Source organism: Odontesthes bonariensis, chromosome 3 (assembly GCF_027942865.1).
Source record: "Odontesthes bonariensis isolate fOdoBon6 chromosome 3, fOdoBon6.hap1, whole genome shotgun sequence".
In the NCBI taxonomy this organism is placed as follows: Eukaryota; Metazoa; Chordata; class Actinopteri; order Atheriniformes; family Atherinopsidae; genus Odontesthes; species Odontesthes bonariensis.
This window is the reverse complement of record NC_134508.1, coordinates 15066095-15083881: the sequence shown is the minus strand read 5'-3', so window position 1 is coordinate 15083881 and position 17787 is coordinate 15066095. Positions and strand designations below refer to the sequence as shown.

General features: G+C 40.9%; 1 protein-coding gene across 1 annotated transcript in view; it reads left to right on the top strand.

Moving 5' to 3' along the window:
• Window positions 1–17787, top strand: part of slc2a9l2 (solute carrier family 2 member 9, like 2) — a 117643-nt gene that overhangs the window by 52468 nt on the left and 47388 nt on the right. Inside the window, exons 9-12 of the mRNA XM_075459975.1 lie at window positions 2068–2255; window positions 5928–6038; window positions 16427–16528; window positions 16699–16774. Of these exons, the coding sequence (XP_075316090.1) occupies window positions 2068–2255; window positions 5928–6038; window positions 16427–16528; window positions 16699–16774 (477 nt within the window). The remainder of the gene's footprint in view (window positions 1–2067; window positions 2256–5927; window positions 6039–16426; window positions 16529–16698; window positions 16775–17787) is intronic.

Sequence of the window (17787 nt, the reverse complement as noted above, 5' to 3'; positions counted from 1 at the left end):
TGGATTTGCATGGCTGTTGTCTCATAGAGAGCAAAGAATGAAACATTATAATGACATTTGCAACTGCCAAGCAACTCCACTTTATCTAGATTTAAGAGAACTGTAAGAAACACAATACACCACTAAATCTACCCTTAAGTGGTTACTGTAAGACCTAATTTGCAATTCAATTCATAAATCTGTGGGCACAGATTACCAAGCCGTGTGCATGGATTGATAAAATGGTAACATGGGTTTAGAGTCAGAAAGCACTATTTAAACTGAGAATACAGAATAACAGCACACCCAGCTTACCCCAGGGGGGCTGTAATGATTTTTTGTTAGTATGATATTCTGCAATATAGCGACTGCATTAACTGTCATACAACAAAGAGGGTGTCTGTATATGTAGTGTTGTATGTCTGCATTTAGCTTAGATGGCAGGAAATTGAGAATTCAAATCTTAAATGACTGCAGGCAGCAAACAAAGGCAAGGGGGTGAGAGTCATTTATACTGCATTAAAATGTGGTATTATGTTTGATAAATTTTCTGTCTCTGAGGAGGCATTTAAACTCATAAAAGCACAAAATAAGTGATCGCCCGAGGGTTCAGTACAAATATTTACACTTTAAAGGGGCACTATGGACTTCACAAGAAAAATCGCCTGACTGAAATGCATTGCTTTGAGCTGAGGTGGATTTCACAAAAGAAATCATTACAAATACAATGATTTTCATCGTATTTGACTTGGTTTCGACGACTAGGATTAGGGTAAAATTAAGGGTGGGTTGTCATGCTTTGACAGTATGACAAGAAATGACTATGAAAATATTACCCAGTGGTACATACAAAAGGCACAGCCTAGGTTACCACAGAGCTGACAGTCTGAAACTACTCAGGAGATGCAAAACAGTGTTGAATGCAAAAGGAACACGCATCCATATGCCTAAAATCTACAGCTGAGAAACCATCCAACTGTCAGTCTGAATTTAAGAGTGTCATGTGAAAAAATTTCCAGCGCATGTCAGCCAGTATTATTTAATATTACTGCTCAATATTATGACAAAATAGAAAGAACTCAAGGAATAACACAGTGTTCACTCAACTAAGGATTACTCAAGCTTGCCCTTACACCGTCTGTCAAACTATCAAGCAAGTGACATTCTGACCTCTGACATCTTACAACTCATCACCATTTGCACCTGAGTGCTTATTGGATTTAATCAGAAGCACCTGGTGAGTACCTGGTACAAGAACAGTAAAGAAATGCTAAAGTTTCACAATGTTTCATCCTTCAAACAGTGTAAGTGTTGTGTTCAAGCTGTGTTCAGTATGGTCGAATGCTTTGTTGTAGATTTTCAACAAGGTTGGAGAAAAAAGCCCACGGAGGGGAAATTGTGCAAGTTAACAGCTAAATAAAGTACAAAGTTAAAAGTAAAGATATCAGCAACCATTTTTCTAAGCTGCAACTCATCTGAAGTGTCAATAAGTACAGGACTAGGTGTAATAAGCACACAGCTTAGGTAAAGTCACCACTTAATAAGATTTAGTTGAGGTTTGAAATTTAAATTTGAGGGTGACTTTTGGTAAACTAGATGGCTGAACCTGTAGCGGGATCATTGATGGACACAGGTCACCGCTTGGGATGGGAATGGTATAGGCAGAACCTCTTCAGGATGGACTGAACATCAACCTGCAAACCGAGATCACTGACAAATGATCTTAAGCTGTAGACCTCCTCTTTTCTTAAATAATGTTACATCAGACTCTCATCTATGCTTTTAATAAATTACTCTAGAACAGCCACTTTATGGAGCCAAAAGGAGTCGAATAATTGGGTATAAATCGAGGGTAGAATAATATGTTTATAACAAAGGCATTGGGTCCAGTGAAGCTGCTGGAGATGTTTAGATTTTCATGTAGACTAATTGGATGTTCAGGTTTTAACAAACATCTCCATTTGTGACACTACGTTCTAAAATCCCTAGCGTCTTCAATCTCAGCATGATGGCTGTTATCAATAATTCCTGTACACTTGATTATTCTTATCACAGTACTGTGTGTGTGTGTGTGTGTGTGTGTGTTAGCTTTTCAGAGGTTTTTAGGGAAGAAAGATGTATCACAGGAGCTGGAAGAGGTCCATGCGGAGGCTCGAGCTCAGGATAACCTACACACAGTCTCTGTGTCACAGCTGCTAAGGACCCCAGCTGTTCGCTGGCAGCTCATCACCATCATCATCACCATGGCCTGCTATCAGCTCTGTGGCCTTAATGCTGTAAGATTAAGCTCTTGTTTCACTTGTCTCAGATTTTCAGTGTAATCCACCTCTTCTATTTTACATTAAGGGTACCTTATTCTCTTTATTTAAGAGAAATGATTTGGTATTTATATGAGTTTAGAACTGATTCTAAGATTACAATATATTTTTAGTTTATAGTAATGAATGGTGGGCTGCCTAATTTTAAGAGGAGGGATTTCTGGCAAAGAGTATGATATACCTATAGCACTGTTTCACTTTTTTGGACACTTTTGGGCAGCAAATCATAACAAAAACTAGCCTGATAAACCAGCCTAAATGGATTGGATGTCTAATTTAGTCTGGCACCGATCAATGGATACAACGGAACATTGTTGATGAGCACAACCCGTTGTCTTTCAAACCACGTCTGTGCCTATAGGCCAACGCTCTGACCAATCAGCGCAACTGACTGTGACGTAGTAAGCGCGACAGAAAGCTTTGGTGGGAGGGGACTCTTCCAAAACTGATGCCAAGCACAGATTCTATAATAGGACAGATACGCCACTCACGGTGCATTTCCGGTTTCCAACGAGGCGATTTTGGTTGCAGTTCCACCCTCTTTCCACGTGGGGCGCCCAATTTTGGAGACCAGAATGAATGGAGTCCTATGGAGCTATACGTCCTTTCGTGCCCTTATCTCAAGATATAATTTTTTCTCTAGTAATTCGAATGTTGTTTTCGAAAGAGGGTGTTTAGAAAATACCCATGGCTGAGTTTTAGATTTTTAGAGCCACTCATTTGCTTAAAAAAAGGATTTGAAGTGTATATGACGTCATACATAGCTGGTCGACCAGCTGTCATTAGCACAATGCTAGCGCGTTGTGGACAACAAGAAGCCAACCAGTAAGAAATCAAAGGGATATATGTACTCGTTCAGTTGATTTTTTACTTGAAACCCATGTTGAGCTCTCAGAAACTACATTCAAATCTGAGCGCTCTTGAGGAGACTTAGGTGAAACTGACCATTTGTAGCATCTAGCTCCATTGGGCCCCATTCATTCTGGTCTCCACCGACGCTCCCAGTGGAATTCTGGTGGAACTGCAGCCAAAAAGCCGGTACAATGGGGCTTAATAGAGAGTGGCAAGGCTGTTCGTTATAATGGCTGTGTGCCAAGGCTGAATCAAACGAGCACTGTTCCATTGCCGCCGCCATCTTTCTTGTTGTGCTTTCGCTTGTCTATGTTCGCTTCCACTGCCCAACGTCGCACTGCTCTGTCGTCACTCCCTCAGAACCCTCTGGCCCGCCCGCGTTGATTCAAAACACATCTCTGCGTTGTGATTGGTTTAGTTGCCATCTGCCAGATTCAGGGCAGTATTTTCAAAATGACAAGTGGATCGAGGCCAGACCCAACCGCAGGCAAAACATTTTGCCGTCCAGCAGTTGGCGCTGGTTTTCCAGGCTAAACAAAAACAGCAGTTATGCAGTAAACACCTTACTAAACAGTTGAGTGACAAATCCGCCAGTTGAATACAGTCAGACACTCCTAACTTAAATGTAAGAATAAAGAGTAAAAAACGAGTTTTAGATATGAGTAAAAGCAACACTGACATTGAAAATGACATTGTTGGTGTCCTGTAGAACTGCTCAAAGGAGCTGTCCCATTTAAGGGTCTTAAAAGTGACAAAAATACCAATAGTGCTTGTCAAGAGGTGGATCAGGTGTAGCGGCACACTGCATTTATGCCCCTTGGGATATGTGCCTTCACAGTTCTGACCCTTTATGTGTTATTTATTTGAAAATAGGCTTTTATTTTCTCTGCCCAGAGAAGCGCTAAAGCAGCGGTAGGTAATTAGTTGTTACACATTTCTCAAAGCTCTGTGGATTGTCAGAGCAAGGACATCAGTCTTGCTCAGTTCATTTGCCATTTAGTTAAAAAAAAAAGTGTAAAGACTAAATTAAATGATGAGTTCCTGCTCGGACGGATTCTTGCCCCAAGTAGAGCGACTTTGACTTTGTTTAGTTCTGTGTTCCAGACTACTGTGTAAACGGTAGGATTCTGTGGGGCTGAAGAAGATGCACAGTGTGACTGTGTATAGCTCACTTTGTCTTCATAATATATTCAACCGTCCTCCTCCTGCGGAGCTGCAGTCCACCTGGGTATTAATGAAGGAAATTGTAACAAGAATAGCTGTGCATGACAAGAGGGTTGTGCCCCATTGCACCACCACTTAGTCTACCAACACTTCTCACATCTCATATCTAAGCAGGATATTTGATTACCAAGAATCCCAAAACCACAAGTGATGCAGATGGACAGCCACAAAGACAAAGACTGTCACCTGGAAGAAAGTGAATGTGAAGATGATGAATTTATGGGGTTTATAACCCATACACTGAAGCATTTAAAAAAAAAAAATTCAATTAGTTCCATTTTGTTTCATTTCAATGTAAACTAAACTATAGAGGATATGCACCTACGTCACTGTCCTTTCTAGACTTGAACTGATGATCCCTGGGTATCAAAAGAGTCAATATATTTATCACGTTGTAATGGACTCTAATAAGCTTTGCCCTTTTTACGCAGAAAACTCACAATCTAGGCTCAAAGTATCCACTGCACGTTTCTGTGCCTGGAATCCAGTTCTCTGTGACTGGCAAAAATCCATTTGGCTCTCATCTCTTTTTTTTTTTGTTTGTAATTCTGTAAAAAGACAACCTGACATCTATCCGAATCTATTAGAACAGTCAACTGCAAATCAGCTTTTCGCCATTTTAGACACGTTTTCTGTGTTTTCCAACTGGTCAGTGTGCGAGTCAGCTCTCTTTTTGCCACTTGGTTGGTGTAGTGTCACTGATGCACATTCGCATGTCACAAAAATGGTTGGTGGGATGAATATAATAAATAAATAATAAAGCATGGGCTTACTTTCCCATGGTAACATTTTCACATTTGATATGTTTGTGGACTTGAGTAATCTGCATTAAACCTAGAAATGACAGCTTGTCTGAATAATCATAGATATGAAAATGACTTAATTTACATGCATTATAATTCAAATGAGACCAGAATGTAATTTAGATTACCCTTGAGGTATTTATTTGGATTGTCACACCTTTTTTTATTATCTGTAATTCTGTAGTCTACAAAAATGTAATCTGTCTGCAGCTTAATGTGCTGCAGTAAAACGATACATGGAAGCTCCTCTGAATATTGCTGCAACCACAGTATCACTATTTGTCTTGTCAAAGCTCCTGATATTCAACGGTTGCTTAAAGGTTTCTCAATTCTGTCTGTTAAAAAGACAGATGGAAAGATTAGTGCTGACCGTAAGTTAGAGGAAAGAATGCAGTTAAAAAGGTCAACATCAAGCAATAGGTATGTTACCGATGTGATTCTAACAATGTTCATCCTGGTAATAATCTGGTCGTGGTGTGTATGGGTGACCAAAAATGGATTTAGCAATCTTTTGCGAATACAATGTGACACAATTTGTCTGCAGCACTGAACTTCATGTAGTCCTAAATGCATTGAGTCTATACTGCATGTAGTGAGAACAGATGATAGAAGACAGTTGTAATGTTTTTAAGCTCCAACATTAATACAATGGACAGGATTTTTGTGATAAAAACCCACAAATTTATTTAGAATATACAATGACTCTGCAATAACAATGAACCCCAGTAGAATGTGATTTATTTTCTTGCAGATCTGGTACTACACTAATGGGATCCTTCGGGAAGCAGGCTTTGCTGAGAATATGCTTCCCTACATCACACTGAGCACGGGAGCTATAGAGACTCTGGCTGCCATTATCTCAGTGAGTATGTCTGCTTCACTTGTTAAAAGCACATGGTAGTTTTTGTTTTGGTAAATTATTTCACAGCGTGGTGCTTCATAAAATTAGGATCATTGCCATTCCTACTCTCATTGTTTAAACTCTCTTTGGATATTGTCTGTGTAATAATTGACATAGGTATCTGTACGTCAACATTATTTATGTACTTGACTGTTAATATGATGTCCCCTAACAAGAGACAGGACAAACCATCTGTTTATTTGCCCAATAAATAGCGTTACATTTTTTTTACTTGCTAAGTGAAAACAGGATGTTTCTCTACCATGACTTTTTATTGTGAATCATACAGTGCCTTTAATAGATATTTGACAATGAAGTATCACAGTGAAAAGAAGTGTGGTGGTTCAAGTGCAGTTTTACTGATCTGTTTTGGTAACACCGTACACGAAGATACATTGAAGTAATATGAATATGGCCATTTAATTTGTTACTCTAAAACCAAAACAATACTTTCATGAGCTAATACTTTCGTTTTAACAGAACATATTCACATCTTAGTCATAATTCTGATGCTCAGAATCACATTTGCTTTTTGTGAAAGAATCTCTGAACTGCAAGTTGATGTGAAAAAGCATGGCTGCTGGGGGGAGTTCATCGTTTCGCTGCTTGTGCCTGAGATTCAGTAGCATTTGAGATAATGTGACGACTTACACCAGCAATGTATCTTCATTAGAATAACAGTGATCTGGAAAATCTAAGATTAAGCCTAGTTCTCCAGACGAAATCACTGATGATGCATTAGGGTTGAAATTGAGCTGTTTTGTCTTCATTACTATATTTTTGCCCATCACACCTTATGTTCAGGGAAAGGCTCCCTGAAAAGTGTAACTGACTATGAGTGATTACTATCTACCTACTATCTACTACTAATTGATTGATAGTTTTCTGTGTTTGACTTAAAACTTATTTATTTGTTTCTGTAGGAATATTGAGTCACTCATGGCGGTGTGCTATTGATCCAGTTTACACTGAATTAGGGATAAGTGTGCAAGCTATATCACCCACTCATGCAATAGAGCAATGCCAGGGGCAGAATCCAGGACTTGAATGCCTCCCATGGGTGGTATTCTGAGTTATTACAACTGGAAGAAGACTTCCAGGGTAGATCCTTGAGGAGATAAGGAGGTGGCAAAGCATTTAATGCCCAGGATCCTTTGCTTCCACAATTTTCGAAGGAGTGGCTGCCCAGCACATGCCTGGTGCTTTCATCATTATATCATAGAACATAACAAAAACACAGCCTTCTATACAACTGCTCCTTTAAATAAGGGATTTGTGGTTCTTTTTGTGACTTGTAAAGAATGACACAATGTCCCAATTTGTTGTTTTCTCATCTTAAATGAGTCTGCCTCATAATTAGTTATTGATCTTACAACCTAATCCTCTCTATTGCTGAGATGGGGTAGAATTTAAAAAAAGAGAAACTAAAGCAAATTTCACTCTGACTTGTTTTGTTGCTTGAAATCTTTGGCTAATACAAGTCTTACTTTTCAAACAAGAACAGTTTTAAATTAGAGCGGGATTTTTTCCCTCTTATTCCTTTTAATTTAAATGTGGTGTGGGCTGCTATCTCTTTATTTGATTCCAGTGAGTATGAGCACATTAAATATGACCTTTGATCTGTGGCAAAGGGAAGACCCTACTGAGTGACTTACCTGCCAGGTGAGTAGCCAAAAATTGTACTCAAGTAAAAGTACTTTACTTTTGAATAATATGACTCAAGTAAAAGTAAAAAGTAGTCATCCAAATAATTACTTGAGTAAGAGTAAAAAAGTGCTTGGTAAAAAAACTACTCAAGTACTGAGTAAATGTTGAGTAACGTCTGATTTATATTTTAACTCAAGCATTCAATCAGACAAATACAAAATAATCATCTTTAGGCAAATTAGAGTTCATCCAATTGATAAAATAAATTAAAATGAATTAATTTATTACAAAATAGCTTAAATTAAAATAATCCAGGTAAATTCAAGTGCTTCAATAAAAAATAAAAGGGAAAGGAAATGTTTAAAACATATGTAACCCATATTTAACCTAAAAAACAAACATTCGCCTATCCATGGGGAAAGAAAACGAATTTAGGAAACTTACAGCTACATGTTTGATCAAGTTAGATGTTGAGTTTCTGAATGCTGAAATATCCGTTTGTTTTGGTTAACACAGAAGGCACATAATGTAGCTGCTGTTTCGCACTTTTTGTAAGGTAAACATGCTTTCAGTATGAGGCCTCGTCTGTGTTTTTATTTCCGACCGTTGATTCTGACATTTTTCATCTATTTCTTTTTTGTTTGCTACGACTGTAAACTGTAAAGCTAACCCGTCCCGCCGCTGAGATTGAGTATGGTCACGTGACGAGAATGCGCGGCTACGTTTGATCGGTGAAACACAGTCACGTGGTAGAGCCTTTGGAGGAAGTCTCTCTCTGTGCATTTCCTTCTAAAACCAAACAGCTAAGAGCATAACTAGTGCTAGAGTAAGTGCAGTAAGTTAGGTACCTAGACAAATGGGAAGACAATTTAGAAAACAAAGACAATTTAGGAAACAAATAAGTGCGTAAAGGCTTTAGCATGGTTGCCGCGTCTGCTAGCGCGAGCGGTGTTGATGACGTCACGATTTCGTGCCGGCTACATATAGTGACGCAAGTCGATGCGCCAGTAGTTGCAATTTTCTCCGTCACAGAGGTGGCGCTGTGTGAAAGTTACCATTACTCTACAACCACGAAAGTGGAGAAGAAAACAATGCCGCTATCAAGAGCAAGAATACTGTAATTAATGATACTGCTGCAGTATTTGGATCATTTTAATTTTTTAATTCAGTTAATAGAGGTGAAGGTTTGAAGCCCCCGGCATCAACAGAGTCTCTGCCCTCTTCTTTGCCTTCACGTATCTGTCCCGTAGCTTCTTCCACACATTCTTACAGAACTCTCCCTCTTTCCCCAAAGTTCTGCCAATCTCTGTCCACGAGTGTTGGGAGTTTACGTGGTCCCTGTGCTGTTTCACTGCAGTTTCGTACAGGTGCCTGTACAAACGAACCTCCTCACTGAGCCTGGTCTCACATCGGTCCATCCGGTCTGTCGTTGTTGGCGCCGCCAAGTTACAAAAATCGACTGGTGCACGACAACGCGCTGCGCCGTCTTTTCAAGGGAAGCGCCATGCCTGAAACGTCATTTTGACGTCACGGTCCGCCACCGCCGTGACAGACGCGTCAACTATAACTCCGGCTTAAGAAGCTAGGACGAAACAGGTGATGTCATAAGAGGGCGGATCTGGGTAGTGTTTCCTGAAGAGATGGGTTTTCAGCCTGCGGTGAAAGATGGGCAGCGACTCAGCTGTCCTGACATCAGTTGGGAGATCGTTCCACCAGCGAAGTGGTCGGGCGGGGGTGTAGGGCTTGACCATGGCCTGGAGGTAAGAAGGAGCTGTTCCTTCCACTGCCCTGTAGGCTAGCACCAGAGTCTTAAACTGGATGTGAGCAGCTACAGGGAGCCAGTGTAGAGAGCGGAGAAGGGGAGTCGTGTGGGAGAACTTGGGGAGGTTGAACACCAGACGAGCAGCAGCTTTCTGAACAAGCTCCAGAGGTCTGATAGCAGAAGCCGGGGCGCCAGCAAGGAGTTGCAGTAGTCCAGGCGGGAGATGACAAGAGCCTGGATGAGCACCTGCGCTGCCTTGTCGATGAGGAAGGGGCAAATCCTCCGGATGTTGTAGAGGAGGAATCGGCAGGAACGGGTCACTGATGCGATGTTTGCCGAGAACGACAGTTGGTCGTCCAGGGCCACACCCAGATTCCTCGCAGTCTGAGTTGACGTCACCACGGAGTCATCCATGGTGATGGCCAGGTCTCGGAACGGGCAGCGCGTCCCCGGGAGAAATACCAGCCCAGTCTTGTCCAGGTTGAGCTTAAGGTGGTGCATCGACATCCACCCTGAGATGTCTGCCAGGCACGCAGCAATGCGTGCTTCCACTTGGGTGTCAGAAGGGGGAAAAGACAGAATCAGCTGGGTGTCGTCTGCATAGCAGTGGTAGGAAACGTTATGGGAGTGGATGATAGAACCAAGAGATGATGTGTAGAGGGAGAAAAGAAGAGGACCCAGGACCGAACCTTGCGGAACCCCAGTGGTGAGCCTACGTGGCTTCGACACAGACCCTCTCAGTGTTACCTGGTAGAAGCGATCTGTCAGGTAGGATGAGAACATGGAGAGTGCAGAGCCAGAGACACCCATTCCCTCCAGGGTAGAGAGAAGGATGTGGTGGTTCAATGTATCAAATGCTGCAGATAGGTCCAGGAGAATCAGGACAGAGGAGAGAGAGTTAGCTCTAGCAGTTTGGAGTGACTCAGTTACTGCTAGGAGGGTCGTCTCAGGTAGGGATCCAAGAGGTTGTTCTGGTGGAGGTAAGAGGACAGTTGTTTAAAGACAGCATGTTCAAGAGTTTTGGACAGGAAGGATAGAAGGGATGTAGTTATTGATCTCCGAAGGGTCAAGAGTTGGTTTCTTTAGAAGGGGAGTGACTTTGGCAGTCTTGAAAGTAGAAGGAAAAGAGTCTGATGTCAAAGATGTGTTAATGAGGTGGGTCAAGTAAGGAAGAAGATCAGGTGCAGCAGAATGAAGGAGAGGGGAAGGGACTGGGTCAAGGGAACATGTGGTGGGGCGGCTGGCTGTTACAAGGTGAAGGACCTCATTTGCAGAGAGGGCAGAGAATTGGGACAGAGAGGGTGGGGGTGGGAGATCGACAAGTGTGGGTGGTGTGGACAGCTGGGGGGTGAGGGAAGGAAGATCGGATATCGTTAACCTTCTTGTCAAAGAAGTCGGCGAAATTGTCAGGGAGGAGGGAGGAGGAGGGAAGAGGGGATGAGGGTTGGAGGAGGGACGAGAAAGTTTGAAAGAGTTTTTTGGGGTCAGAAGCAGAAGTTTGAATTTTACACCACCCTTTTTATTTTTCTCCCAATAATGAGCCACTGGGGGGTTTCACTGGCACATGAAATAGTTTTATGCGATCAAAATTAAACTCACATATTTATTAGCTGAACAAATGAGTATAGTAATAAATCTAATGAATAATTGATCTTGATTGTGAGCTTTCAGCGTTATGTGACTGATGCCGTGTATAGTTAAAAGACATATTCAGGTTAAATTTAGCTTATTTTTGTTCTGGAAAACACATTTAATATGAGTTTCATGTTCAGATACACTCTTGACATTCATTGACAGAGTTAATTTCATTTATGGTTTCATGAGCTTCAAATATTCATGATATTCATATCAAAGTTGACACCTGGCTTTAAAATGCTGTTTTTGTTTGATTAAGATGGCAGTTTTTCAAAGGTGGTATTTATTTCCAAAGTCTACGGGAATGTTTTTTGCAATACAGAAATGAATTCCCCACAAGGTACATTTGGCTTAGGCTCTCACTTTATCTAATTAGTAATGCCTCTCACACAGAACTGCCAACATGCAAACAATAACTTTTGGCATATCATGCTACTATAATTTTACATATTTCAGATGAAATAACTACATTTCCACAAATAAACACTTTGCTGTGCGAAAGTTACCTTATCTGCTCCCCGTCTGTCAACACTGAAAACCTGCAAGAAAATACTAGTCATGCTTTTGCATCCTGCAGTTTGACTTTGGTACTTACGCCTGGGGTTGATCCAGAACACTCTTTTTTTCGTGGTACTGCGGTGAGTGGAAATAAAGATTTGTTCTGCAGTTATGCTTTCGACAGGCACAGGTTGATCTTTAGGAGTTGTATGAAAATAAAATTTTACGTCACAATGCTGAATTTGGAAAAAAGGAATTGTTCTGTGGTTGTTTGGTGGTTGACATTGTCACTTCACAATTGTTTGTTGTCAGCATAAAGAAGAATCCTGTTTTGAATCCCGGCTGGTGCCTTTCTGTGTGGAATCTACATGTTCTCCCGCTGCATGCATGGATTCTGTCTGGCTACCTGAATTGGATTACATTTGTATGGAAATTGGATGGATGGACGGATGAAATTGTTTGGATTTTTGAAAAAGAGACAAAGGTTCAAAGTGTTGCTGAATTATTTGTAATCCATAGCATTATCCACCTGCCTGTCAGGTAAGAGATCCAGCTCATGGCTGTATGACAAAAAAAGGCAAAATAGCTAAACTTAACTTAGATTCAACAGATCTGAATAAGTCGTGATTTGGGATTTTAGTCTGTAATTTTGCCCTTTGTTTGGTTTCATTAGTAATCTGTTCAGTCAGTTTATTATGCATACTGTTGTCTGGTCTACACCAGATTGTTTTTGAAGTTTGAAGTCTTTTTTTTAAATGTTTCTTAAATTTTTATTTATCTTTTTTATTTGTACCCAAGTCAAGATTTTAGATTAGGAAATCAATTCCTGTGTTTGGCTATTTTGCTAAGTGAACTCATTACAGATTGTCATCCTGGTCAGTATGCACCATAATCACAGAAAACCGTATTAAACAAACAAACAGAAGCAAGTTGGTTTATGTGTTAACTGATTTAAAACTTGATGTAATTAAATACTGACCCACCTAGAGCGTTCTATTATTGAGCTGTGAATCAGACATAGTTGCTCTCTCACCAAAACAACCAAATGGTTTATCCTCCCAAGCTAATTCAACACCTTCCATTCTCAACTTACTCAGTAAATCTAATTGTTGCTTGAGGCGGTTTTGCACATCTGGTACAAAGACCAGTTGTTTGTTGTGAACCCACATGTTATGAATATGAGATTTCTGGCTTATGAGATTCTGAGTATTTTTCCAATTCATATATGCAAATAAGGTTACGTGAAAGGTATTGTTATTTTTTATTTCTTTTGTTTTTTCTGTGATCAAACTGGCTGGGCACATCGCCATCTGCTTAAAAACCATCTGTTATAGGTAGTTGGTTGTCTGCTGAAAGGTTAGCGTGTGGGAGGAGATGACTGACAGTACATTCAATTACCTTTTGTAAAAGAAGAAAATTGTGAATTCCGTCATATTGAACAATCAGCTGTGTTCTCACTGTAGTAAGTCATATGTCCAAATGAATCTCTACTCAGAGCTTCTGTATTTTTTTCAACTCCTTCTTGTTTCCGGTGCAGAGACATTTGTTAGATTTGTACATGTACTGTTGGAAGGAGAAAATAGTGAGAAGCAATTGTGTCGCCCTCCCCCCTCCTGGCAGAATCCAATGAAATTTGGCAAAGAGGTGGAGCATTGACAAATTAAGAATCCATTGTTCTTTGGTGCAGACCCAGATTACTTTCTTTAAAAGTACGAGAGAGAGCTATTATTTCGACAGAGGACTGCACTCTGAGTGTCCTTCTGGTGAAATCATTGCACTCTTTCAGCCATGTGGACACCAGTGGATAAAGGAAGGTCACTGAAAAAGCTGATCATTTACAGGAGAAATGTCAGTCACTGTAAAAACTGCCTTTTACCTCTTGCTTCCCATTTTCTTCCAATCTCAGCTGCCAACTCTGTAGAAATTCAGTACCATATCAGCTAAACTATCTGACTTTTATTTTACTTTATTTTGAACGATCATGTGTTATTTATATCAGTCTCAACTTACCTAATATTAAAAGTCATTTGTGAAATACATAAAAAGGAAATAAAAACAAGCATGCACAATTATGACGCCCTAAATGCTGCATGCTATCTACTGACCTCCTGCCCTCTTTTCCAGTGCCCTACTGGGCAAACGCCCTTTCATTGCAGCACACTTGTCACTATTCGGCTAGCCAACAAACGAGAGCTGAGGATTTTGTGCCACCCTGCATTAATTCACACACATCCGGCCTTGTCGTCACACTCTGGAGCCCTTTGGCAAATTTAAGTCTAAACACAAACAAATTATTTTGGAATGTGAAAAGTGACCTTGTGGCAGCGAGGAAGCACTTCAAGTTACAGATATAAACACAAGTTAATTTAGATAGCATTTGCTTTCAACTGAAAGAGTTTGTCCATTATATTTTTCTGTATTGGATGGATGAAAAAAAGAGAAAAATTAATTCTGAAAACACCATCTTCATTATGTGTCCTACGGTAGCCAGACTACTTAACATTGTGTAGATGGCTGCCATATAGTAAGAAATACATTAATAGCTTTTAATATTTTTGTCTAAAAACATATTGTTTTAGGTTTAAATAGTCATCATAATAAAAAATGTTATAGCACTGCTGTTTTCATTTTTATGTGACAGATTTCCTTATTCAAATCCTAAGATTGCAGTAAAAGGAAAGACCGGAGCAGCCTTAAGCTGTAGCCAGCTGTCTGTAATGGCTCATCTGCTTCTTGATGTGATGAATTGTGACCAGACATTTTAATCCTGCCAACCGCAAGGGCTGAAGTTACCAGTCTGACCTCTGTCAAGTCTGCCAAAAAGTAGAATAGTATATTGGATTGTGTGAAGCTCACTTATTGCAATTCAATTATGAGTTAACTCTATTAGTTTTGCACATAAAAAGGATATCACAGCTTTTTTTTGTCAGAAAGTGGAACGACTTACAAACGATGTGTTAGCTGAAGAAATAATTACTGTTGTTAGATGTTTTTTTTAGCTAGCATGTTCAGCTTGCAAGTCATCGTAAAGGCAATTAATGAAAACACATGAAACAAGTAACTAAAATGTGCAAATGACCTAATGTACATAGAAGAGTGAACACCTGAAGAAGACATAGCATCACATGACAACCTTGTCTCCCAGGTCTTGTCAGTATCTTGTGATGCATTATGCAGTCCTATTTTAGTCAAACTTCTGTTCCCACTCTAATGAAACAAGCTCTCTCTCTCACACAGACACAGGCTCATAAATATCCATGTTCTGAAACTTTCGGAGACCTTAATGAGCTGCAGGTCTGCTGGTGTTTGTCTCTGAGTATGCCTGTGTGAGGCGGCAATATGGGTAGTATTTGGGATAGAAATTCCTCCTGACTGCAGGGACCATGCCTGCTGGGATATACAGATACATAGTAAATTCCACTGCTTTTAGAAGATGTCCAAATCTAAAGCTCAAACGAGGGTATTCCAATAGGAAGGTGCTTAAAAGCAAGGAGAGGGAGAGAGTCAGTGTCAAGGGGGGCTCCGAGCCTTGTTGATAAGGCTAGTAGCGGATGGGAAGAAACTGTTTTTGTGGCGTGAGGTTTTGGTCCTGATGGACCGCAGCCTCCTGCCAGAGGGGAGTGTCTGAAAGAGTTTGTGACTGGGGTGTGAGGGATCAGCCACAATCTTCCCTGTCCGCCTCAGAGTCCTGGAGGCGTACAGGTCCTGGAAGGTCCTGGAGAGGTGTAAGATTGCAGCCCACCACCTTTTCTGCAGACCGAATAACACACTGCAGTCTGCCCTTGTCCTTGGCGGTGGCAGCAGCGTACCAGATGATGGAGGAGTAGAAGTGCACCATCATTGTCCTTGGCAGGTTGAATTTTTTTCAGCTGCCGCAGGAAGTACATCCTCTGCTGGGCTGAACATCAGCTCCCACTTGAGGTCCTGGGAGATGATAGTTCCCAGGAAGCGGAAAGACTCCACAGTGTCTATTGTGGAGTCACAGAGGGTGATGGGGGTAGGTGAGGCTGAGTTCTTCCTGAAGTCCAAAACCATCTCCACTGTCTTTAGAGCGTTGAGCTCCAGGTTGTTCTCCCTGCACCAGGTCGCCAGATGGTCAGCCTCCCACCTGTAGGCGGACTCGTCACCATCAGAGATAGGTCCGATGAGAGTGGGGCCGCCCGTGAACTTCAGGAGCTTGACGGACTGGTGACTGGAGGTGCAGCTGTTGGTGTACAGGGAGAAAGGCAGAGAAGAAAGAACAAAGCCGTGGGGGGAACCAGTGCTGATGAGCTGTGAGTCGGAGACGTGTTTTCCCAGCTTCACGTGCTGCTTCCTGTCAGACAGGAAGTCTGTAATCCACCTGCAGGTGGAGTCAGGCACACTCAGCTGGGAGAGCTTCTCCTGAAGCGGAGCCAGGATGATTGTATTAAAGTATTAAAAAGGCCAGCAGGTGCAACTTGTGCTTGTTAAAGGCCCCAATTTCACACCCAATGCTTCATCCATTATCCAGAGAAGCACCTGAGCAAAAAGTGGAGTGGCCACAGAATTAATGATGAGCCACATCCAGAGTTGTAAAGAGTTTCAACCTGAAGCAGCAGAAGTCAGAAGATTATCTGTAAATACATTTCCTCCCCTGAGTTCAAGGAATGTCTGAACAAATTAAGTTCAGTAGTTTTTGAAGAATATGTGGTCTAACTAATCTTACCATCAACCAGTTGACATTGTTTACCCTCGATCCATGACTTTCCGTACGTTTAGCAATCAGCCTATGATCATGATGTAATTGGACAGCCTTCAAATATAATCCTTTTTGTCCTGTCTACAGGGCCTGGTAATAGAGCGAATTGGGAGGAGGCCCCTTCTCATATTTGGTTTCTCCTCCATGGCTGTGTTCTTCAGCCTGCTCACAGTTTTCCTCAATTTCCAGGTGAGCCGCTCTTCTTCTTCTTCATGCAAAAAAACAACATTGCAAACCAAAAAACTGTAAACGATGAACGATATTTAGAGTGGACCCAGTATATTATTCAGTGTTCACCAGCAGAACTTCCACAGGGATCATGTCCCTTGAATTTGAACCTTTTACCTGTGTCATTCCAGGATAGTGTGTCATGGATGCCATACCTCAGTTACATTTGTATACTGGCTGTGATTGCTGCATTTTGCTCTGGACCAGGTAAAACTGACACTATACTCCTAACTTAACTTTAAACAAACAAAGTAAAAACCCTTCAAACATCAACAGATTGGCTCATTTAAATTCCTACTTCAGTCCCTGATCTTCACACTGCAAGCTGTTGTCCTATATATTAGCATAATGAATAGAGGCCATACTGTACTGTACTGTATATGACATGACACTTGAATTGCACAGTGGCTGTCACCACGTAACTTCTCTTAAGATATTCATGTTTCAAGGGAACACTCACCAAGAAAGGTGCTATTGAGATTTAAGGTGAGATGACAGACTCTTCACAAATGTCACACATGGATTATAAGCTGTAGCATATTTGTTCAAATAGACCAGACTAAGTTATATAGTATAGAGAGTTTAAGGAATGTGGGCACTCATCTCCTTTGTAGTCATTAGGTGTCTGTTGCAGTCATTTCGGGATGCAATTGTTTTACTCCAGATTGATAATTTATGGCCTCTTGGAAATAATTAAGACTCTCGCTAGAGGGGGGGAGAGGAGAAACAGAACTACTGGGGCCACCTCTCTTGTACATTGAGTCTTTGAGTGGATAAATGAGGAGCCATAATTCCTCAGAACTTGCTTCACCATGGGAATCGTGGCCCAGAAATTTCACAGTTGGACAAAAAGACAGAGTGATATATTTTTGTTTAATTCATCAGAGGACACGGTTTGTCTTCTCATTTTCCTGTTTTTGAGTCTTTGTTTCACTTAGTCTATGATCATTCTTGAAACTACTGAATCTTGATATATTTTTGTGTTCCTTTCCAATTAATCAAATCATTTTCTGTACCTCAGCTATACCTGCTTAGGGTCATGTGGTTGTTGGAGCCTTTCCCAGCACATACTGGAAGAGATGCCATAATCCATGTCAAGTCTTTGGAATTTCTTACCGTGTGTTTCCTGTATCTTTCTATGAATCAAAATTTTTTAGTGGAATTTCATTTATTTATTTTAATGGTTGCAATCTTAGTTTTTCTTAAAACCTTTCACTATT